At 39.7% G+C, this 23729-nt stretch overlaps 1 protein-coding gene across 1 annotated transcript in view; it reads left to right on the top strand.

The window, feature by feature from the left end:
- The window catches only part of LOC120795714 (transient receptor potential cation channel subfamily M member 1-like), a 44002-nt gene extending 21924 nt beyond the window's left edge, over nucleotides 1–22078 (top strand). The window contains exons 13-28 of the mRNA XM_040137837.1: nucleotides 470–520; nucleotides 1151–1291; nucleotides 1842–1871; nucleotides 1974–2266; nucleotides 3723–3951; nucleotides 4393–4524; nucleotides 4619–4759; nucleotides 6376–6504; nucleotides 7817–8068; nucleotides 11659–11851; nucleotides 12670–12690; nucleotides 13594–13738; nucleotides 15817–16019; nucleotides 16182–16314; nucleotides 20094–20455; nucleotides 21378–22078. Coding sequence (XP_039993771.1) covers nucleotides 470–520; nucleotides 1151–1291; nucleotides 1842–1871; nucleotides 1974–2266; nucleotides 3723–3951; nucleotides 4393–4524; nucleotides 4619–4759; nucleotides 6376–6504; nucleotides 7817–8068; nucleotides 11659–11851; nucleotides 12670–12690; nucleotides 13594–13738; nucleotides 15817–16019; nucleotides 16182–16314; nucleotides 20094–20455; nucleotides 21378–22078 — 3156 coding nt within the window. The remainder of the gene's footprint in view (nucleotides 1–469; nucleotides 521–1150; nucleotides 1292–1841; nucleotides 1872–1973; nucleotides 2267–3722; nucleotides 3952–4392; nucleotides 4525–4618; nucleotides 4760–6375; nucleotides 6505–7816; nucleotides 8069–11658; nucleotides 11852–12669; nucleotides 12691–13593; nucleotides 13739–15816; nucleotides 16020–16181; nucleotides 16315–20093; nucleotides 20456–21377) is intronic.
- Nucleotides 22079–23729: the final 1651 nt, after the last annotated feature.

Consider the following 23729-nt stretch of genomic DNA (forward strand, 5'->3'; position numbering starts at 1 on the left):
ATGTTAAATAAAATAAAATGTGAAACACTGCTCTTCTGAGGATGAGTTATGAAACAAAGCTTTCAGCTTTAACCTCTATATTCTTACTGACATGTTTATCTGCAGCTTAACGTCCATCAGTGATCCACTTCATCTTCTGTTATATCACTGCTGCTGTCTCTAATCTTAATCTGCTTCACTAAAATAAAAAGGTCTTAAAACAACATGTCAGTCACATTATTGTCAGATTAAAGTGAAGCTCTCTGCTCCCGTCTGTGTTTGACCTGCTCACTTTGATTTTTGGTTTACTAATGTTCACACACTGAATTAATCTGTTCATTTGTGAAGTGAAACAAGTCAAATTAGAATAAACATTTGTTTGTAATCACTCTGCTGACAGCTGCAGACTAAGAAGAAAAGCCTGTTAATCTGAGAATTAGTTATTGTTTGATTTTTCATCAGTTTGCTGTTTGACCATGTTTTTCCGCAGAAGTTGGGCCCAGCCAACACGCTGCACTTTGTGGTCAGAGACGTGAAAAAGGTGAGTGCTGTGGCTTTAATTAGGGTCATATGTGAAAGAAACGTTCAGATTTTGTTAAAGACTGAGCTGAGGCTAGGCCTTTATAAACAACTCAACATTTCTAATCAAAGAAATACGATGAATTAAGAGCTGTCATTTCTCTAAGTCGACTTATAACAGCCCGTGCAGCTGCAAACATCTGATCCTAGATATGTTGGTGTTTTTTGGCTCTGGCACAGGAATCATTCAATCAGCTGATTTGTCCTGAAGGTCAGCTGGTTTCAGCTGTGAAACAGAAACAGGATAAAAAAAACTAAGCTCATTAACACACCGTAAAAATACAAAAAATAGAAATGAGTAAAAAAAAAAATGATGCAAGTTCAAACAGTTTAAATTCTGAATAAAAAATATAAGTGGATAAGATATGTACACTGTCACATCCTGTCAGAGGGGAAGTCACAGGTTTTCTACATTTTGGTTTTGGCTGTAAGACTCTGGATGGAGCTGTGAGACTGAACAGACTCCTTTAACAACTGTTTGTTTTACAGCTCAGACAGACGATTACATCTTGTTCAGGGCATTTTTCTGTTGACAGTGGAAGAAAATCGAAGAAAATGTGAGAACTGATTCATGAGAAGATTTGTGTTTCAGGGGAATCTCCCTCCAGATTATCAGATCACGTTGATCGATATCGGACTGGTGCTGGAGTTTCTGATGGGTGGAGCGTATCGCTGCAATTACACCAGGAAGAGCTTCAGGACGCTGTACAACAACCTGTATGGTCTCAAAAGAGTGAGCAAATATCCAGTACTAATAATAATTTAAAAAACCCTACAGAGTCCACACTACAGGAACGACCTCATGTGGCTGAGTTCACAATTTACACTAAAATATTAGTGACTTTAATCCACATGGGGGGCAGGACAGAGATCAGAGTCAACATGAGGCTGTCTTGTACTTCAGACAAGAGCTTTACAGATTTATTTTTAGTCTTGAGGAAAGAATCACTGCAGTTTCGCTATAAAAAGACAAATAAACTGCTGTACAATGAACATTTCAGACTGAGAACAGAATCTGCTGATGGTAGAATAAAGTGACTGGACAGATCATTAATAAAACAAAGCATTTAGTGTAAATTTACTTTCAAAGGATCCAGGGCCTGAGGAATCAACTTAGTGATCTTAAAACGAAATTTTTGTACATGGATCTGCTATTTCATTTGAGCGCTGTTCTGCTGCATATTTGGGGTCTTAAAACCGAGCAGAAATAACATGTGGCTCTAATATTAGTACAATATCATGTCTGTAGTAATGAACTGATCTTGTCATCTTTTCTCTTACAGCCTAAAGCTCTGAAACTTCTTGGGATGGAGGTATGTTATTTTGGATTTTAGAGTGCTGTTTATGTGTTTTAAGAAGAATACTTCCTGGCGTGTTCGTTACTGTGAGTCTTACATGTGGACTCGTCCTTTCAGGACGACGAGCCCCGTCCGAAGGGAAAAGGAAAGAAGAACAAGAAAAAGGAGGAGGAGGTGGACATTGACGTGGACGACCCCGAGGTCAGCAGGTTTCAGTACCCCTTCCACGAGCTAATGGTGTGGGCAGTGCTGATGAAGCGCCAGAGGATGGCGCTGTTCCTGTGGCAGCGGGGGGAGGAGGCCATGGCCAAAGCTCTGGTGGCTTGCAAACTCTACAAGGCCATGGCTCACGAGTCGTCTCAGAGCGAGCTGGTGGATGACATCTACCAGGACCTGGAGAACAACTCCAAGTGAGTCAGACACAGCCAGAGTCCAGGTCCTGTTTAGGTCCTGCTCAGAACCGGAGAGTCCACATCAATTCTAGCAGACTGGAATCTGATCTATTTTATCAAGTTTTATCATAAAAAAATAAAACAGAAGAAAGTACTTCGCCGGAATTTAAAAATAAGCAGCTTGGGCAGAAGCTCTGGCTCATGAACCTCAGCTGATCTGAGAACTGTTGCTGCTTTAAATTAGAACCACATCCTGTTTTTTTTCTGTGTTTCGTTGCTGTGATGTGACCAGCCCATCGCTCAAAACAACAAGGTTTTAAAAAAATTCAGGTGTTGCTTTCAAATTGAAATGAAAGTCAGCGATGGTCGAGCTGAGTTAACTTTGGTGCCATAACAACAAACCTTCAACACAACATGACAACGTGACAAAAACCACCATGAACTGTAAATAACATATTAGAAAATACCATGAATTTAAAAGATAGGCTAAAACAAAATGAGCCTTAAAGTGCCATGGGTTTATCACTCAGGACGCAAATGACCTAAGGGAATGTATTTGTATTAAACTGCTCAGATTTTAAACAATTGTCAGTTTCCTCGCAGGCGGCAGCTGCTGACTGAGAAGCAGCAAAATTTTGGGTGAAGTTGGACTTTCATAAACTGAGGAGAGAGCTGAGAGGGAGGAGTCAGAAGTTTAAGATGCAGTCTGAACTGTTTTCTCTCATGCAGACAAACTGTCTTAGAGAAAGTTAGCACACTTTCTACAGCCGATGGGGAAAACTGGACCATAGCTTTACTCAAAATGACTTATTTCCTGAACTTCTGCAAAAAATATAATCTCTGAGGAGCTAACTGTACAATTTGTGAACATTGCTGCGATGGCTCACATGATCAGACACGTCCCTCCGATATGCTGATTCAGCTGATCTTACTACTAACCCAACCACTGTGGTGTCATCACACTGTCATGACTAGAACAGTCATTTGTGTACATGGAAGAAAGCAGCGTAGATGGGCCGCCTTCTGCATTAACAGCACTCCGAGTCCAGACTGATCAAAGTCTGACAGTGTAGAGCTGAGTGTGACATGTCTTAAAAAGGCTACCACATTGAGGATTAACCCTTTGATTTAAGTAGCATTATGACCTCTCATCAGGAAAAACTGTTCATTTTTACCCCACTAGTGGTAAGGAGCTGAAGGTGTGATTAGACTGAGCAGGAGGTTTCACAGTTGCATGTAAAGGGAAAGACTTGATCAGACACAAATTAGAAAGCATGAACTGAGGCAAAGAAGCATACGCCCCAGCTGAAAATGTTTTCACTAGAGGGAAAAGTTCCTGGAAGTTTCTGGAAAGCTTTGTGTTAGAGCCTCGTGTTCAATCTGAACACACCTTAAGAACTGTAAAGTTGTGTCCGTTTTACTGGTGTGTATTGAACATCACAGCCTTATGCGGGCGCTGTTATTTTCTGTGCAGGGAGTTTGGTCAGCTGGCCTACGAGCTTTTGGATCAGTCGTACAAACATGATGAACAAGTGGCCATGAAGCTCCTGACCTACGAACTGAAGAACTGGAGTAACTCCACCTGTCTAAAGCTGGCTGTAGCTGCCAAACACAGAGACTTCATCGCCCATACCTGCAGCCAGATGCTGCTGACTGACATGTGGATGGGCTGTCTGAGGATGGGCAAGAGCAACAGCCTCAAGGTACCAACAACACAGCACTGAATGAATCCAACTAAAAAAAGCAAAAGCCCTGAAAACCCTAAGACAGAGGTTTTCAAACTTTGAGGAGCCTCCCCAGGGGTGAGTAGGAGAAAGGTGAGGCAAAGTTAATGTGTGAGGTGAAAGAACCAGCCTCTCAGATCATCAGCATAAAAATGAAAAAAGAAATATGTTCGATAAATTTAGTTTACAGTTAAGAGATAAATGAAAAGATAAGGGATGAGTGACTCCACAAGTAATCAAATATTCAGCTGAAAGATTCAACATACAGTTACGGAGTAAGTTGCAATGTGCCACAGCATTAAAACCAGTTTTAATGCTGTGGCTGATTGGTGCACATTGCAACTTACACCGTACTCCTAATGGTTTATGTTAATACAGTTCTGCTGAAACTGTCCTTTGTTCCCCTTGTCCTGCGTTCAGGTGATTTTAGGGATCATTTTCCCTCCTGCCATCCTCCTCCTGGATTTTCGTCTCGGAGATGAAGCTTCTTATCATTCGTCCAAAGAGAACGACATCAGTAAAAGTAAAGACGACGACAACAAATCCAGCAAGGTACAAACGAAACAGAGGAGCTTCAGTATTGTTCATGTCATCAGAGAGAGATCATTCTTTTAAAGCAATCTGAGTAATTAAGAGTTTGTTTCAGGACGCCATCTCCAATGTTGACACTACATCAAAGAAAGGAGACGAAGAAGAAAACCAGAAGAAACACCGGAGGAAGATTCCCATCGGGAGGAAGATCTACGAGTTCTACAATGCTCCTTTCACCAAGTTCTGGTTCAACACGGCAAGTACATATTTTTAAAAAAATAAAATGTACTTTAATATCAACCAGTATTATTACAGTAACGGTAATATTAACTTCATAATGATCTACACTTTATTAAAGGGTCCAGTTCAGTGTTTCAGATGGTTTAACCCTCAGCATTTGATGAAATTAGGCAGATTTCTTCCCACCATGACATGTTGTAGTTTCACATTCTTACTGTAGATTAAGATACCAGTGTCATTATTCGTCGCTATACAAGATCAAAAATCAATTCAAAGACATAAAGAGCATTACTGAACACTTGTTCATGAACATTTTCGTTAAAGGTTATGACAGTTTGTCTCACCCAGTCTTTATGATGAGTTACAGAAGGACAGGAGGACAGACAGTATGTTGGAGCGTTCACAGAGTGGAAAATGTTTTAAAGATTTCTGTCATCGGCTACAGTATCATGACCAAATGAAAGCTTCAAGTTCCCAGTCTCTCTCCTCTTGTTTCAGTAAAAATAACAGCATGTTAGCACAGTGGTTGGCCATGCGTGGTTATGGCGTCTTTAAATACGTCACAACACAGCAGCAGACAATTGTTAAATGACAACAGTGATACTCTACGTATATCTTGTCTGGGATTCCAGGGTTTGAGCCAGGACATGCTACTTTAGTTTGACAAAGATTCCCATAAGCCTTGACCATCCTCCAGAATGGACGCAGACATGCTTCTATACAATCCAAAAACCGCAGTAAAAAACATGCTGACTACCTCTTGACAGCAAGAAGAAGAACTGAACAACATGAAAAAATCAGGAAAAGAAGACATTGTGTGTCACTGCTTAATGAGAACAGGACCAAGGGTGGTGATACAGAGAAAACTCACAGAGCATGACATGAGTGTCCACTTTACTCCTCTAGCTCATGCACAGTCAGTGTGCAGTCACACATTTTGGGATGCACGCAGATTTCAGTGTGGTCATCCAAGGACATGAGCAGTAGGTTTGGTTTTTAACTTTGTTAGTGACTTTTTTTTTTGTCAGACAATCAGTATGCACAGCTGTGTATGTGTGCACATGTGCTCTAACTCTTCTTCCAAATACTACACACATGTGCACACACATACACACACATGAGAAGCCTGACTGCAAAATGTTTACTTCATCATACGGAGTAAACATGTATGATATGAATTTTTCTCAGATTTTAAACGTATACTTTACATTTTATTTTATTGATATAAATCTGAGATTAAAATTATTACTAAGAACTTAGATTTGGTAGATTTTCACAATAGATACATCAGCAATAACGTTTGTTCATAATAAACTGTAGGTATTGCGTTACCCTTTTTTTTAACTGCCCGTTATGAAACATCCTAAACCTGAGAATCTGCAACTCTGTCAGTCTGGGATTTCAGACACAGCTCAGCCGTTTTCTGAGGTTAAAAAAATGGGGCTTCATGACAAAGACACAGCAAACAGAGGATGGAGTTATTATTGAAGGTTTTTGAGTTGAATCATGTTGACAAGTCAAACAGCTGCACATCAACTTTGTGTAAATCTGACACAGCAGTGCTGCACCATGTGACCTGTATATCAAGTTAAATGTGAGCCTGTACTAACCACCTGTCTCTCTCTCTATTAGATCTCATACCTGGTGTATCTGATGTTGTATAACTACATCATCCTGGTGAAGATGGAGCGTTGGCCGTCTCTGCAGGAGTGGATCGTCATCTCTTACATCATTACTCTGGGACTGGAGAAAGTCAGACAGGTAAACTGTTCTATTTGAATTTTTCTTGTCGAATTCAGCTTTTTGTTAAACTCTGACGGTCATTTTCTCCTTTGACCAATAACAATAACTGTATTTTCCCTGTTTAGTTTATATTTATGTCTTATTTATTCATCTCACTGCTGCCTTCAGCAAAGTCCATTGCTCCATCTTCTTGGACCACCTTGAGCATGTTGTCGGTTTTCAGGGACAGGCCATTCAGTGGTTTGTCTCCTACCACCAAGTCAGATCAGCCTCTCCCTTACTCTGCACCATTCTCCTGTGGAGCACCACAAGGCTCCATATTAGGCCCCACTTTTTTTTACCTTGTATCTGCTTCTTTCGAGGTCTGTATTTAGAAAACATAATATCACCTGCAATTCTTATGCAGTCAACCCCCAACTGAACCTCCTCCTCTGAAAACTACTGATACATGCAGTGTTAGCTCCCCCCTGAACTGCACTGAGTAAAATACTGGATGGCAAAAAGCTTCCTTCAGCTAAACCAGAATAAAACTGAGATCCTAATTTTCAGCCCTGCAGACATTTCGTTGAATTTTGACTCCAACGCAAGAAATCTTGGACTTACCTTTGATTCTGGTTTAAAATTTGATAAACAAATCACCTCTGTTGTAAGCATTGGCTTCTTCCATCTTACATCACTTGCAAAATTAAAATAATTCCTGTCTGTTATGGATTTTGAGATCATAGTTGCAGGTCTCTCTATGCAGGAATCAGTCAGTCAGCCTTATCGTGCCGGCGGCTGGTTCAAAAGGCAGCTGGTATCAAGAGGAGAGTACAGAACTGATTTTATTTGTTTTTAAAGCAGTGGCTCCAGATTATATCTCTGAACTCCTTCAGACCCGAGATCTGCTGACCAATCACAGCTCTCCATTCCAGATCCCACTTAAAATCTGAAGGTGATCAAGCATTTTTCTGTTGCTGGTCCTAAACTGTGTTAAACAGTTTGACCCTCACTATTAGATCTTCCACCCCAACTTATATATAGACCTCTCTCTCTTTCTTTATACCTTTAATAGTCATCATGAAGACAGGACTTATCACAGTCAGTTTTTATTTATTTGTTCCCTGTGCAATGCTGTTGTGTTTTTATCATTTTATCATCACTTTTATCATCATCATTTTAATTTATCTAATTTACTTCAGTCCTCTTAATTATGTCTGTTTTTTTATTTGATTGTAATCATTAACCAAATAATTTCATCTCTTTGTAAATCCCCCTGGTCAATGTATGTTGCTTTTAAATGTGGTCTATAAATAAACTGATTTGACCTGACTTACTCTGTTGTTGCCAGATCCTGATGTCGGAGCCAGGGAAGCTGAAGCAGAAGATCAATGTGTGGTTGGAGGATTACTGGAACATCACTGACCTGGTGGCCATCTCAGTGTTCCTGCTGGGTTTACTGCTGCGGATGCAGAACGAGCCCTACATGGGCTACGGTCGTGTCATCTACTGCGTCGACATCATCTTCTGGTACATCCGAGTTCTCGACATCTTTGGAGTCAACAAGTACCTGGGACCCTATGTCATGATGATTGGGAAGATGGTAGGACATCCTATGGTGACATCGAACATGCTAATCAATTTAACTTTATTCTTCGGGGAAAAGTCATTTTAGAGTTGCGTGGACACAATATTTCAGACCAACAGTGGTGAAAGAAGTAATTAGATATTTTACTGAAGTAAAATTACCGATACCACAATGTAGAAATACTCCATTACAAGTAAAAGTCCTGCATTTGAAATCCTACTGAATTAAAAGTACAGATGTATTCCAAGCTTCATGTAGTTAAAGTAGCAGCTGTAAAAGTACTTAATTCTGCAGTAAAATGTCTTCTGTGACTGATCTCTGATTCTTTTTTTAATTAAATACTTAATAATTTAACATCTTTGGTCCTCACACAGTTATTTAACTGAAACCATGTGAGAGGTTTAGAGGGCAAAGACATATCTGAACTATGTGGGGGGTTTTTTACAAAAGGTGTCAAGACAAAAAAGTTGATTTAATCTTTAATAACGTGTTGTATTATAGAAACGTATAAAATCCTTTGTTATTGTTAAATCCTAATCTGCAAAGTAACTAATCTGGTAAATAAATGTAATGCAGTAAAAAGTACAATATTTCCTTATGAAATGTGGTGCTGTAGAAGTAGAAAGAACCATAAAAAAATTAAAATACTAAAGTACAGGTACCTCAAAATTGTACTCAAGTACAGTACCTAAGTAAATGTACTTAGTTACTTTCCATCATAGCAAAACAAGGCAAAAATTTAAACTATAATATGAAGCAGTTTACATGTATTAATCACTTTTTTTATTGCCAATGTATACACAGATTGTAATGTAACTGAAAGAATTAGACCTTCCCCAACTTTCTCAGTTGTCTGTAGCAGCCTGTAGACTGATTTCTATGTAAAGGACTCGGGAGAAATTTTCCAGAAATATCCAAAGGGGACGTTTAAGATCGCTCCTGAGTGCTTTGCCTCAATGCCTCTATTCTGCTCCCCTACACGCCCAAGAGTGTACACCACTAGCTAACGTTAACTTTGAAATAGAGCCAAGAAATGACCGGATCACACCACAGAACAAAACGCCTGTTCTTTAGAACCTTTTACTGTGCAGATTTTATGTGCATTATCTCCAGTCTAACATTACAGATTTCACTCCTGTCATGTGTTTATAATTGAAGTTAGTTTAGGATTATCGGTGTCTCAACCCACTGCCAGAATCATTCAGTACAGTAACGTTACTTGACAATATAAAAAGTCACTTCTATGATGATGAAAAATTAGCACATCAATTTAGCGTTGTGATGGAAACTTTTACATCAATAATGAAGTGTGGCAACACATCTCATTGATAATGTGCCCGCTATAACCGCTAGCATTATCATCCAGCAAATATAGCTATGCTGACATTGCTGAGTGTCAGTGAAAGCCAGACAAACAGTGATAAATTGATCATTAATAAAGCTGGCTAGCTAAGGCCGAGGTATCATATAAATGTAGATAATGTATCATGCAATGAGAACGAATTAGTTCAGCATCACTAGCCTATATTGTGCTTGTTAGCAAGCTGATAACGATAATAGTCTTTATAAATCCTACTTCAAAAAAACGTAACATTAGTCAAACTGTAGTCTCACATAACCTCCACACTTCGCTTTAGCGCTTTGCCTGTGCAGGTAAGTCAAATATAGTCTACAGTCTCACATATAGTTTATAGTCACACTATAATAACTGTGTAACATTAGGTACCTCATCTATCAACATGGTGCCAGTCAGTTACATTCAGTCTTTTGTATGTCACGTCTCTGTTTTGGCCTATGACTACAGTTCACTTAATGGCCACCGGTGTCATTAATTTCAATTCAAGGGCAACATCATACAAAATAAAAACAATAGACCTTTTTTGTGTTTGTAAGCAGCATTGACGTTTTTTTTGTGGGCAGAGCCAAACTGGTGGCAGATAATGACAGTTAGTGGTGTCAGGTGTCCATTTACAACATAGGAATATAGATCAAACAGATGCCTTGTCCAGTTATTTTAGTGGTTTAACAGCATAAGACAGGTTAAATAAGCTAATAATTGAACAATGAGGGAATGAAATCTGGACTTTCTGGATCCATGGATGCCTCCCCTGTAAGACAACCTCAGTCATTACATTGTAACGCCAAGGATATTATGTGGTCCCAAGGCTTAGCTAATTTTGTGCTCAGTCATATTGTAAAGTAAATTTCTTATCACAGGTATGATATTATTGTATGCCCCAATCATTCATTAAATCCTTGCATAAATGCTGGTGGAGGTTATCGTTAAAGTGCCTATGAGCAATTTGGTTTGTTTACATGCTACCTCTGCCTCCGTGCTAATGTTGCTAATGATGGTCAATGGTGTTTACCATTATGAAACAGGCTACTGAGAAAGCCAGCCTTGTGGTTGCTGCTTTTTACTAATTTATCGTTATTAACTACATCATTGATTTTGCCTTTGTGTGTGCTAAACAGTGGAGATTTAATCAGTCCAGTGTGTCCATTTAATGGCTTTAAAGCATAGATTTCTGTGTTTAGCTTCGAACAGCGTCTTTGACGACGGTATTCTATAAAAATGAAGCTCATCTTGTTTTGCATCCCTATTCTGACATCCAACCACACAATAAGACATTTTTTCCTTATCCCGGAGATCTCGCCCACTTCCCTCCACTTGGTTTTCCGCTGTTTTTCTGGCATCACAATGCAAATGGAACTGCAGTGATGTAACCATGACGTCCAGTCCAAATTGGTTTATTAAACTGAAAGCTTTAAGAACAAGTTACGCTGAAACACTTACTGTCCTCTCTAATTGTCAACCTTAGAAAATAAATACTTAAACGTCTGGTAACACTTTATAATTCAACCTGTGATTTACAGTATAACTTCACTGTATGAATCAGGTCCGAGTAAAACACTGACTTCCTATTTGTTGTTAAATGTAGGTTCAGTGGAAGAAAACAAGACTGTGAGGAAAAAGGGAGAGGAAAAGAGAAATGAATGATAATGTACCTACAGGTACAGTACTGGAACAGAAAACTGAAGTTTGGGGAAAATGGTGTAACAACCCTTTTTTTATTGTGCAATTAAAAGAATTTAAATAATAATTACTAAGTTCCTCATGAAACATTAAAGATTAGGCACAAAACAGACACATCTTAGATTTTTTTTCACCTTAACCTTCTAAAACTAAATGACATTTAATGATGTAATGTATAAACCGACAGGTTTTCTTCCTACACTTTCATTTTGATTTGTGAGTCCAAGATTTGATATTTGGTGGTATTTCAGAAGCTCTTCTTTTTAAATCAGTAAAATGAATATATCCAGGAAACAAATTTTTATATTTTCCGAACCGAACGGAAAGTTTGTTTCAATCTCATTTTTATTTGTTTTCATAATTTAATCAGTTTTGACTTTGTGGTCTTTATCGTCTCTAACAAAGTGTCTTTTATTTTATTATTTCCATGAGGTTTTCTCTGTGGTACAAGATGTTATTCAAAGAATATTCATAAGTTAGATAAAACCTATTTTTATTTATCACGTCGACGAATGAACTCACAGTCATTCTATAATAAATGTCTCTGATCCTCCCTGTGTGTATCCAGATGATCGACATGCTGTACTTCGTCGTCATCATGCTGGTGGTGTTGATGAGTTTCGGCGTAGCTCGGCAGGCCATCCTCCACCCAGACGAGGAGCCAACATGGCGTCTGGCTCGGAACATCTTCTACATGCCGTACTGGATGATCTACGGAGAGGTGTTTGCAGACTCCATAGACCGTAAGACTAGAGTTCATAGTAAGACTCACAGTCAGTCACCTGTTAGTCTTCACCCTCTGTCCTCACCCTCCATAGACCATGAGACTACAGTTCATAGTAAGACTCTCAGTCAGTCACCTGTTAGTCCTCGCCCTCATCCTAACCATCCTATCCTTGTATTTTAAATGTATTTTAATCTTTTGATAATCTATTTTGATCTTTTTACATCATATTAAACTTAATAATATAAAGTGATGAATAAATGATATATATATATATATATATATATATATATATATATGTACTTCACAGGATGTAAAATGGCAGTGAGATAAACATTTTGATTCATGTTGAAATTGTCAGCTTAAATTGAACAAAACAGTTTTTCAACTCAAGAAATTCTTATTACACTTCATTATTTTTTTCCCCACACATTCATTTTCAGCAGTGGAAACTTTATTCTTCATGTATTTTGACATTTTTCATGTTAAGTTGACCTGTTGTGTAATTATTCCAGTTAATTACAGAATTTATTCATCTCTCTTTAACTTTTAATCATTATCAAATTAGTTCTTCAACTGATAATTATTCAGAAATTACTGACTAAAATAAAGTGTTGTGATACTGTTCTGTTTCCCCCTAAAGTTGAATATTTTTCTCCTTATCCATCTTGTCAGTTTTGACCTCTCTTTTTTACTGTTATTTTTTTTAAAGCATTACATAGTGTTTGAGTGAATTTATCACGAAATCCCTTTCCTCCTCGCTTACTGCTGATTGTCAAAATGATGTTTCTTTTCTGTTCTTGATCATTTTCTGTCTCTTTGTCTCTTTTCTGTTTGTCTTCCACTGTTGGACAGTTTATGCGATGGAAATCAATCGTAAGTATCTCAGTCACAAAGAACCTTTGTAAAATTTACTGTGAACTGTAGATGTTGCTGTCAGTCACAGCTCATTATTCATCTATAGTGGCAGACGCAGAAAGGTAACTGTGCACACAAAGACATTGTGTTACCTGGACCTGCTTCACAATAAAAGCCAGTTTAAGTGTTCTAATGTGCAGCGGCCGCAATAGCAAATGTTATGTTAGCATTAGCATTAGCACTAGCTGTGATACAGCTGCAGGAGAGTGAACTGATATCAGTCACGTCAAACAACAAACAGTAACACAGGCTTACTGTAGCGTTTCCTGTGAAGCTGAGTGTGAGTGTCGAACTCTGCCACGAAGAATTTAAAACCTCACTTCGCTTTCGATACTTTCACTGTACTTTTGTGAATGCAGGATGTTACGCAGAGTGGAGTATTTTTTTATAATGTGGTATAAATACTTTTACTAAAGTGAAAGATTTGAATACTCCCTCCACCAGTGCTGGTCCAGCTCCACATGATCAAAAATCCAAATAATTGAATCACAGAAATATTACAGTGAAACTTTGCCTTTTTTCTGTCCAGTAAAGTTTTAATCCAAAGTGTGGATACTCTCCATGTCTCCCTCATGTTTAATTTATTATTTATTTGTTCACTTATGTCATTTATATATTAAAAACATGCAGGAGATTAGAAAGAAATGTTAGCATTTGATTTATTGTACCATCTGCGGCCCCTGAAAAGGTCAGTTACAACAGACACACAGAGACAGGCATCATGAACCATTCGGACAGGACTCATATTACAGCTGGTTCAAAAAGGTCTACATACGACCACAATCTCTTATTCATGAGTAAAATCAGTTCTGAACATTCCTGTGTGAAGTTACTAAGCTTGAGTGTGTGTTTATGTCTCAGCTCCGTGTGGAGACAACATGTACGATGAAGATGGGAAGAAGCTTCCTCCCTGTATCCCCGGAGCCTGGCTCACTCCGGCCATCATGGCCTGTTACCTGCTAGTGGCCAACATCCTGCTGGTCAACCTGCTCATTGCTGTCTTCAAGTCAGTACTCTGAACACGGGCTTACAGCACACAGGCAGACCTCACATCAGTTAGAGCAGCAGGAATGTCAGTGGTTGAAAATGGACAGCAGCACAGATTCAACATCCTGCTGTCAGAGGAAAATGTCTCCAAAAAGAAGAGAAAACCTTGTATCTCTTGTTCTGTGGATTTTCACATGTTCATTCCTGTTTCTAGAAGAAAGGAAAGTGATAATGACAGAGGGAAGGAAAGAGGGGAATTAAAGACGAGAAAGAAAGGGAAAAAAAGCAGCAGAAGAAATAGGAGCAAAGAAGGGAGTAAGGGTGTATTCTCCAGGACGACTGGTCGATTGGTTGGTCGATATGCTCTCGCTCGACCAAATTCTCATTGGTTGGAGAAAAGTGCTCCATCAATAGTCTTCCAGAATTAATCCATTATTTACTGCGGCGGCAAGAGGGAAAGACTCCCTGTAATTTTCAAACCCCCCCCCCATTTTCACAACTTTGAACTTGCCCAACCTAAATGACACTGCTAGGTCTAACTTATGTACTGTTTATTGAACATTTACTGAACGTTGACAGAACATTTACTCTGAGTCAGCTCAACTAAATGACATTATGTCAAAGAAGTCGTCGGTGTAGCTGCATTTTGTTAAACTGATGATAAAACGTTGAGTGTAAACATTGCAAACAGCAGTTTTCATTTCACAGCTCAACAACCAACATGGCCGATCATCTAACAACGGTAGCTAACTGTTCTGCATCAGGTTGCTCCGTCAACGTTCGTGTTTAATGAGTGTGAACGTATCAGAACTGGTGTATTTCAGTATGTAATGCTGCAAATACCAGCTGTTTATATTGATGTATAATTCATTTAGGCTAATAAAGCTGCCAGGTAGACTGAACTCTGCGGCTGAATTAGTTCATCTACAGATAACGTGCAGATTTTTTTCTCCCCGTGACCAATCGATTGGTTCGAGAGAAGCTACGATTTTCAGTCGACCAAGATTTTCTCAGGTTGATTCCAGCCCTAGAAGGGAGAGAGGGAAAGAAGCAAAGAAAGGAAAGAGAAGAAATTAAGAAAAAATAACAAAGAAAGTTAACAAGGTGGAAGGAAAGAAAGAAAGAAAGAAAAATAAGACTGAAAGTTCCTGTGTTTGCAATCTGTGTTATTAACATTTCTTTTTAGAGGACTCATCACATTCCTTCTTTGGAGAATCTGCTGATACCAAGTCTGATCCGAAGTTTATATGTATTTATATTTATTATATTTTTCTTTAATACAGCTGCTCAACAACAGAACTTTATGAAACACCACAGACACAGATGAAAACACACATTATACAAACATTATTTCCAAAAAAGTTCCAGAGGATGAATACAATCCACAACTGGTCCTGACTGCTTATTGTTATTATTATTATTATTATTATTATTTATTTTTTTATTTTATTTTTTCTTGTTGTTGTTGTTATTACTGTAGTATAATGGAAGCTGATTTTTGACAGACAAACTGTGTAATGGTTCATTTTTAACCCATAAAATGTTCAGTATGAACCCAGCTCACAATTCTATAAAAACATTATGTGATTGTTTGTTCGTTTGTTTGTTAAAAAACTTACCATCACCTGTTATATCATTATCAGATATTTTAAACTCAAAAATCCACGTTACTATCTGCCTAAAATATTCATTATCAGTCAGGGTGTATTATTTATTATTACTGTCCTTTTACAGAAGGATTTGGTTGTTTTTTTGTGACTGAATGTGCGTCCAATTCAAAAAGAATCCTGATTCACAAAGGCTTGCAGTTGTGTACGAACAAATCAGATATCTGTGAAAGTTTCATGAATTTCTTATTTTAATGTCATTCACTTTATACAAAAACATTAAAGAGGAAAATAAGACATGATTCTTCATGACTCCAGATAAATGGGGTTGTTCATTTTTTAAGCAGAAAGTCTCCAAAACCTGTAGTAGAGAACTGAAGGAAATGGACCTCTGCAGAGACTGGGATCAATAAACTAATTAAAACTTGAGATAAAATTATCTTTCAGTCAATCAATTCAATTCAAACTTCCCTCTTCTTGCTCACCACAGCAACACGTTCTTCGAGGTGAAGTCCATCTCCAACCAGGTGTGGAAGTTCCAGCGGTATCAGCTGATCATGACCTTCCATGACCGTCCTATCCTGCCCCCCCCTCTCATCGTCCTCCCCCACATCTACATCGTCCTGAAGAGGCTGTGCTGCCGCTGCAGACGGAAGCCGGAGGGAGAGCGTGACGACCGCGAGAGACGACTCCGTAAGATTCACCCCCGGAGAAAGATTAAAATCCTCCTTGTATTTGCTCTCTCGCAGTCATGCCGGAATTCAATTGACGTTTGTTTCCCCAGAAAATTATGAATAAAAGAGTTGAAAATGTAGAGTTTGAAATCACGAGTTTAAATGGTGTTTGTTTCCTCAGAGCTGGTGCTGAGTGCAGACGAGCTGAAGAGTTTGCACGAGTTCGAGGAGCAGTGTGTGGAGGAATATTTCAGAGAGAAAGATGATGAGAAACAGTCGTCCAACAACGAACGAATAAGAGTCACATCTGAGAGGTAGGGACCACACACTCAAACACCTCTATTTCTCTCTTTCTGTCCTCTTTATATTTGTGTTTGAATATACAAATATACAATAATATTATGACCCATGCGGTGACGATTTCAGCTCATAGTTATTTATTTGATTTTCTATAAACAAACGTGACTTTTCTTTCTGAGACTGTGAAAACAGACACTGGGGCATTATTAGTCTGATAATAATGAAACACACACACCAAACATTATTGATTTATTTATTTATGCTTTATATTTACCACGAAAGTTCCACTCAGATAAAATATCTCTTCTGCCAGGATGTCCTGGTCAAGATGGTAATGATGAATTTAGAATATTTGAAATATGTCAGGGCAGGGTAACGTTTCTAAGTGAAGTACGCCTTGTAGCTCATTCCTAGCCTGTGGCACCGCGTGCAGTCAGTGCTGCCTCTGCTCGGCCGTCAGGCTCATACAGCAGTGGTAACAACAAAAGGTAAGGTATAAACAAAAGTCCCATTAGTGACAGTGCCCCTACATGTCAGAACCACTGCTTTGCACCCGTTGCGTAATGCAGACTTCCCAAAGTGATCCAAGAGATATGAATGCTGTATCGTGGAAATATCGCTGAAATTCTTATGTAGAGCAGAATTTATAAGATTGATTCTTATGTGAATATGAAAAAAAATGCTATGGGAACAATGTTTAAGGTAGTATGTGATTTTGTCGTGCAGGCATAGATGACATGAGTTAAAGGATACAGGATAGTTGGGGAATCGGTAACACAATTTGGAGAAAAGCGAGATAGTCAAAACACTGGATATTCCCCAAATTAATTGAAGCACTCGTTTTTTTTGTACAACCAATTTACTGTCATCAGGCTGCTGGTTTATTTTATTTGTACAACACAAAGTGCCAAACATCACAGGAGTCAAATAAAAATGTAAAAACAGAGTGAAAAAGTGAAGTAGCACTTAAACACTGGTGCCATAGGACTGAGAATTCTCAGCTGCCCTGCAGATGTCCCTTGTATCCAGAGCAATGGCTTTAACATTACTACTAAAAATTCAATTTCAAATTAAAGGTAATGTTTGCATTACTCATACAGTGCAGTAAAGGGAAATGAAATGTAAGCAGTAGTCTTTCAGGCAGAACAGCAGGGACCACCTAAGAAAAAATCGTTGGTTGCTCCACATCCACACAGACCCTGACCTCAGCCCCAGACGGTCTGGGCTTAGCCCACGACCTTGTCGATTCCTAGAAACGCACCTGGGTTACATGCACAGGTTTTTTCTTTCATTCTGATTGAAATCATTCTGAAGTAAAGAGTTCAGGTCAACTCTTTACATGGGACTTAAACACGGTCTGGTGATTTCATCAAGTGCTAAAGTGATGAATACTTCACGCATTTGTCTTCCTTAACGGCAATCTCTATCTTTGGCACACATTTGATCAGCTCCCTGAAGATGGATATTTATTGTCTGTTCAGCACAGTAGCTGCCATTATTGTGTTGCTCTTAATCAGGCAACAGCCTGATGAAAACACATTGCTTACTCCTGCCGGAAGTAACGAAGGGGAGCAGGCGAGCACAAGAAGGCGGGTTTGGCGATGGTACTGTATGATGCGTAACCTTTCCTAATCAATAATGTGAAGTTCTTTAAGATTTTGAATAAAAAACAAACTCTCCACAAAGGAACAGTTCAGCTTGGAAGCTGCCATTTTTGGGAAGGGGAGAAACGTATGTCCCCACGCATTTGCGTTAAGACCGAGGGCATGCGCAGAAAGAACGCATCCAGAGAAAATGAAGGTTAACGTGCCACAGTTTTTCATCTTATCGATTTAGGAAACTAAACTTAAACTACCCAGCCTGTTTATTCTGATTGATGTGTTTATAGGGAACATTTTTTATTGTGTTTTGGCTTTTATACATATTATAATTGGAATATTTGATTTTATATTTGATTTTTTTCAATCATGTAATGCACAACTCCTGAAAAAGATGAAAAAAAAAAACGATTCACAATCAAATTACAGCTCTAAATGAGAGTAGAACCCATATTTTACTTGCCCCTTACTCCAAACAAAAATCAGCCATGAGAAGGATCAAGTCCAACACCAAATAGATGGTTTGTTAATTACAGTTGCTTAACAGCCAACAGCCAAGAGCCATCAAGAGCCATACGCAGTAATTCACCGTTAATTAAGACAACACATTGCCTGACACCTTCACATAGTCTAATTATATTTTCTGTTTTTTTCTAAAGATATTTATACCCTTTAAATCATTCTGAAGAGAATTCCACAGTTTGACACCAGCTTCCGAAATACATACCTGCTTTAAGGTAGTTCGTGCATACTGATGCTTAAAATCAAAGTTCCCTCTATGGTCCTCGTCGTCAGACTTTGCGTGTTCAAAACAGAAATATTCTTAGATACCTTTTTTTTTACATGTGCTATATGAAATTTTTTTAATCAATAAATACCCCTAGTGTATATTTCTTACTTCCTATTGCTGATGTAATTTCCTCCATTAATTTCTGTAATGCTAATACTGTAGATCGATTTGTCTGAAAGCCAAACCTACTCTCACTCAACACTTTATTCTTTTCAACAAAAGTGTCTAATCTTTTTACAAACCGTTTTTCAAGCACTTTGGAAAATTGTAAAAGCAAAGACTGCTCTGTAGATAGAAAAGCTGTGTTGGTCTCCCATTTTAAAAAGTGGAATAATCTTTGCTATTTTCATTGTGTCTGGAAAAACACCTGTATGAAAAGAAAGATTGAAAATAAAGGTTACAGGTTTGGTTATACAGTCAACAGTCTTTTTCACTACGATCCTGTCGATCCCATCACTATCAGTTCATGCCTTATTTTTGGATCTTGCTAGAGAATCCAGTAATGTCTTTACACTGGACATCAGGTCACTCGCAGGCATTCTCCCACTGTTGGAGTGGGGCGTCCGCCAGCCTGCTGCCTGCAGCATAGACTCCAAGTCTGGATCCCCTCCTGGAATGTCCATGTTGACACCATACTCACGTAGACCCTCTGCCGTGGCTTGGGGGTTTTGAAAACACTTCCATATTTCCATTCTTCTCAAATAATTTCAGTCTTGCAAGAAATATTATGCGTGGCTTGATCTTTCTCTCGTGAAGTTGTTTTCCTACTTGTCTGTATTTTGCATGCTCCTTAAACACTTGGGTGGGGAAGTCTTCCTCAAAATATATCCTTTGGTCATTCACCCAAACACCCTTCTTTGCCCAGGAGGCTTGAAGCACCATTTGCCTCATGTTAGGTTTGAAGCGAACGATTATTGATCTGGTATGATTGTTGTGCCCAGTGTGTAACCCAGTTGCACGGTGTGCTCTTTCAATGTGGATTTCACTGTTAACATCCAGTTTCTCCAGTTTGCACAAACTCCCCTTTGTTATTTCCCTCACATTTTTCAGGCACTGAATAAATTCGGAGGATTCTTCCTTCAGGTACAGCCTTCGAGATCTTCACATTTTTCTTCCAGTTGTTCCTGTAGGAGCAGACTGTGGATAAGCACTTTGGTCGTGCTGATTTCACAGTCCTCCTTTTCCGCAATTCTATATCTGCTGCATTAATTCTTATTTTTATTTCTCCCGACATGCCTTCTCCTAACTTGGTTATTTCCTTCTTCAAAGCTCCGAAGTTCACAGTAGTTTCTATGCAGACTTTTATGATTTCTTTTTTCTTCGATCAGACCAAGCATCTCATCAACATGGTTCTTATTAAATACATTTCTTGCCCTGTGTGGCCCTCTGCTGTGTGTGTGTTCAGGGTGGAGAACATGTTCATGCGTTTGGAGGAGGTGAATGAGAGGGAGCACTCCATGAAGGCATCCCTGCAGACAGTGGACCTCCGCCTGGCTCAGCTGGAGGAGTTCTCTGGCCGGATGATGAACGCTCTGGAGAGGCTGGCGGGCATCGATCGGGCTGAGCTCATCCGGACGCGCTCCAGAGGATCGTCTGTCTGTGAGCCAGCTTCTCTGCTGCGACACAGCAGCATCAACAGCGCTGACGGCTACAGTCTGTACCGATACCAGCTGGAGCACGACGACAGGATCTCTGTGTCTGGAGACATGGAGGGCAACGACAGGAAGGTCCAGCTGAGTCCAGAGCGACAAGGAGGAAACACAACAGGTTGGACCAGACACATGACACATTAGAGCAAGGGATCCTGTGATGAGACATTACCAGGGGCAGGGCCAAAGGGGGGCACAGAGGCCCCCTGGAATCTGGCGCCCCCCCACCAGAGAAACAAGGTGATAGATAGCCGGCTTTTTAACATCATAAACTCTGTACAAAGTGACCCTTGGAAAGTCGATCAGGCCACCTCGGAGAGACAGATTTATGTCTGTGTGTGTTCGTCAGATTGACAGTCCAATAAGAAATGGTCACCTTTGTTTAAGACTTCCTGCTGTTCTGACAGACTCTTTGAACATCTGGATGAAACAAATATTCTGTCTGCTGCGACATAAACAATTTTGAACAACTCTCTTTTCTAATCAAGTGGCAGCAGGATAAAACATGTCCTTGTTTCTTGTTTCTTGTGTTTTTTGTAAAAACACAAGAAACAATGACAACTTTTTTTGGTATGAATAGAAAATAATAGAAAGAACATTAATATTTACCAATGTATCTGTGCATTTTATGTTTGTTAATTTTGATCATACATTCATCTTGCAGTTGCCAGCATCAGCATCTAGTCCTGCAGTTCACGCTGTGCAAGTCTTATTCTGTTTTAGATAAATAAATAAGATTTTATATTTTCATTCATGTTTTATCTTGCTGCCATCTTCAACATGTTCTTATGTTGCAGCAGACAGAATGTTTCATCCAGGTGAAAAGAGTCTTTGAGGATTCTGAAAAAACAATCAGAAAAGGAGGACTGAAACAGGGCTGAGGTTTGATACTCAAACTGAAGATACACGCAGGACTGTAAAAATGAAGCCGGATAATGAAACCTGTGTACATATACAGTTTATATACACAGAAAGACTGAAGCTGAATTTGAGGTAAATAATGTGAATTCCTAGTTTGAACTCGTGTTTTCTGTTCCCAGGTGACGTGAAGGAGTTCAACTCGACTCTGGAGGTGGAAGGAATGAAGGAGAGGACTCAGTCCCTGTCCAACGTCAACATCCTGATCTCCCCCTGCGACCCCGACCTCAGACCCTCCCATACCATTCCTGCTTCACATCAGGCTGATCTGATGGACGCAGAAGGGGAGAAACCAGCTGAGAAGAGCCGACTGGAGGCAGCGGTGTCCTTCCCTCTAGAGAGGTCAAAGGTCATGCAGTATTTATCTTCTCCGACCCTCAGCAGCTCCCCCTCCTCCAACAGGAAGTCCATTAGCAGCATCGTCTACAGCCCCACCCATCAGGACCAGGAGGGGGCCACCGGCTTGACCCCCCCCAAATCACCCAGAGTGTCTGTGGAGAGGAGTGGAGGAACCGAAACCAAACAGGAAATGGAGGCATCCAAGTTGTCTGACTGGGAGCAGGGGAGTGAGACAGTGGACGGTTACCACGGTAACGGAGGGGGGGAGGAACTTTCGGAGCAGGTGCTGGTAGGGGAAGACAGGATGTACCCAACGCTGCGCTCCAAGAGTCTCAACACCAACCCGAGGAAGATGAGGAGGAAGAGGAAGGAGAGCGAAGAGATGCCTCGCTCGGCCGGCAGCGTCAAAGACCTGGTGTCAACGTTCAGTGGGGGGGCAGGGGGGCCTCGGTCCAGGACCGGGTCGAGAGACTCTGACTGGTGATCCTGAAGGACTGATGTGAACTCTGAACTGTCGACTGTGTTTCTGTTCACATCAGCTGAATGCTTTAGTTCTTTGGAGATACAACAGCAATATTTCTGCTGAACGTAAAATGTAAAAATTTCCACAGTTACTGCCGCTGTCAGACAAACGCAGTGAAGGAAAAAGAAAAATATTTTCCTCTGAAAGGCTGCGGTCAGCGTATCAGAAGCTGTAAAGAAGAAGAGAACGTCATGTTTGTGGATTATAGTTACGCATGATTAAAGGTGAAACTGTGGTATTTGTCTGTGTCTTAACCAGGGGAGGTCCAGAGGGGTGGTCAGTGACAGCAAAAAAAAGTCACCCAAAACCACGGAAAACCACCACAAAGAGATGCAAAACCACCACAAGGACACGTAAAACCACCACAAAGAGAATTAATCACGACAAAGAGATGCAAAACCACCACAAAGACACGCAAAACCACCACAAAGAGATGCAAAACCACCACAAAGAGAATTAATCACCACAAAGAGATGCAAAACCACCACAAAGACACGCAAAACCACCACAAAGAGATGCAAAACCACCACAAGGACACGTAAAACCACCACAAAGAGAATTAATCACCACAAAGAGACGCAAAACCACCACAAAGACACGCAAAACCACCACAAAGAGATGCAAAACCACCACAAGGACACGTAAAACCACCACAAAGAGATGCAAAACCACCACAAGGACACGTAAAACCACCACAAAGAGAATTAATCACCACAAAGAGATGCAAAACCACCACAAGGACACGTAAAACCACCACAAAGAGAATTAATCACCACAAAGAGATGCAAAACCACCACAAAGACACGTAAAACCACCACAAAGAGATGCAAAACCACCACAAGGACACGTAAAACCACCACAAAGAGATGCAAAACCACCACAAGGACACGTAAAACCACCACAAAGAGAATTAATCACCACAAAGAGATGCAAAACCACCACAAAGACATGCAAAACCACCACAAAGACATGCAAAACCACCACAAAGAGATGCAAAACCACCACAAGGACACGTAAAACCACCACAAAGAGATGCAAAACCACCACAAAGACACGCGAAACCACCACAAAGAGAATTAATCACCACAAAGAGATGCAAAACCTCCAAAAAGAGATGCAAAACCACCACAAAGAGAATTAATCACCACAAAGAGATGCAAAACCTCCAAAAAGAGACTTGAAATCTTCAGAAAGAGATGAATACAACTATGTTTTTCGTGTCTTCTTCAGTCTGGGGGTCTCTTTCAGTCTTGGTGGGACATCCCACCCGTTATCTGTGGGAGGGATGTTTCAGCTGTCCGTGTCCAGGGGCCTGTTGTCTTTTAACCAATCCTTGGCTGTAGGATACTTATTATGAAAATATTTATTTGAAAATGTTGAATTTAAGTCTTGACACATTTTTACTCACTTCCCAAATGCCCCCCTTCTTTAAAACTCTACCCCCCCATTCAGAGGTTTGTTAACCCACCCCTGGTCATACCTCACTTCATATAGAGGACTTCTGCATCTTAGTTTTTATATGTTATAAAGTATAATGTATTTACTGTTTGATGTAAAATATCCTGATGACTTATTAACAGTGTTGAAGGTCTTAAGGACAATATTTCATTAA

The sequence above is a fragment of the Xiphias gladius genome, chromosome 1 (genome assembly GCF_016859285.1).
Source record: "Xiphias gladius isolate SHS-SW01 ecotype Sanya breed wild chromosome 1, ASM1685928v1, whole genome shotgun sequence".
In the NCBI taxonomy this organism is placed as follows: Eukaryota; Metazoa; Chordata; class Actinopteri; order Istiophoriformes; family Xiphiidae; genus Xiphias; species Xiphias gladius.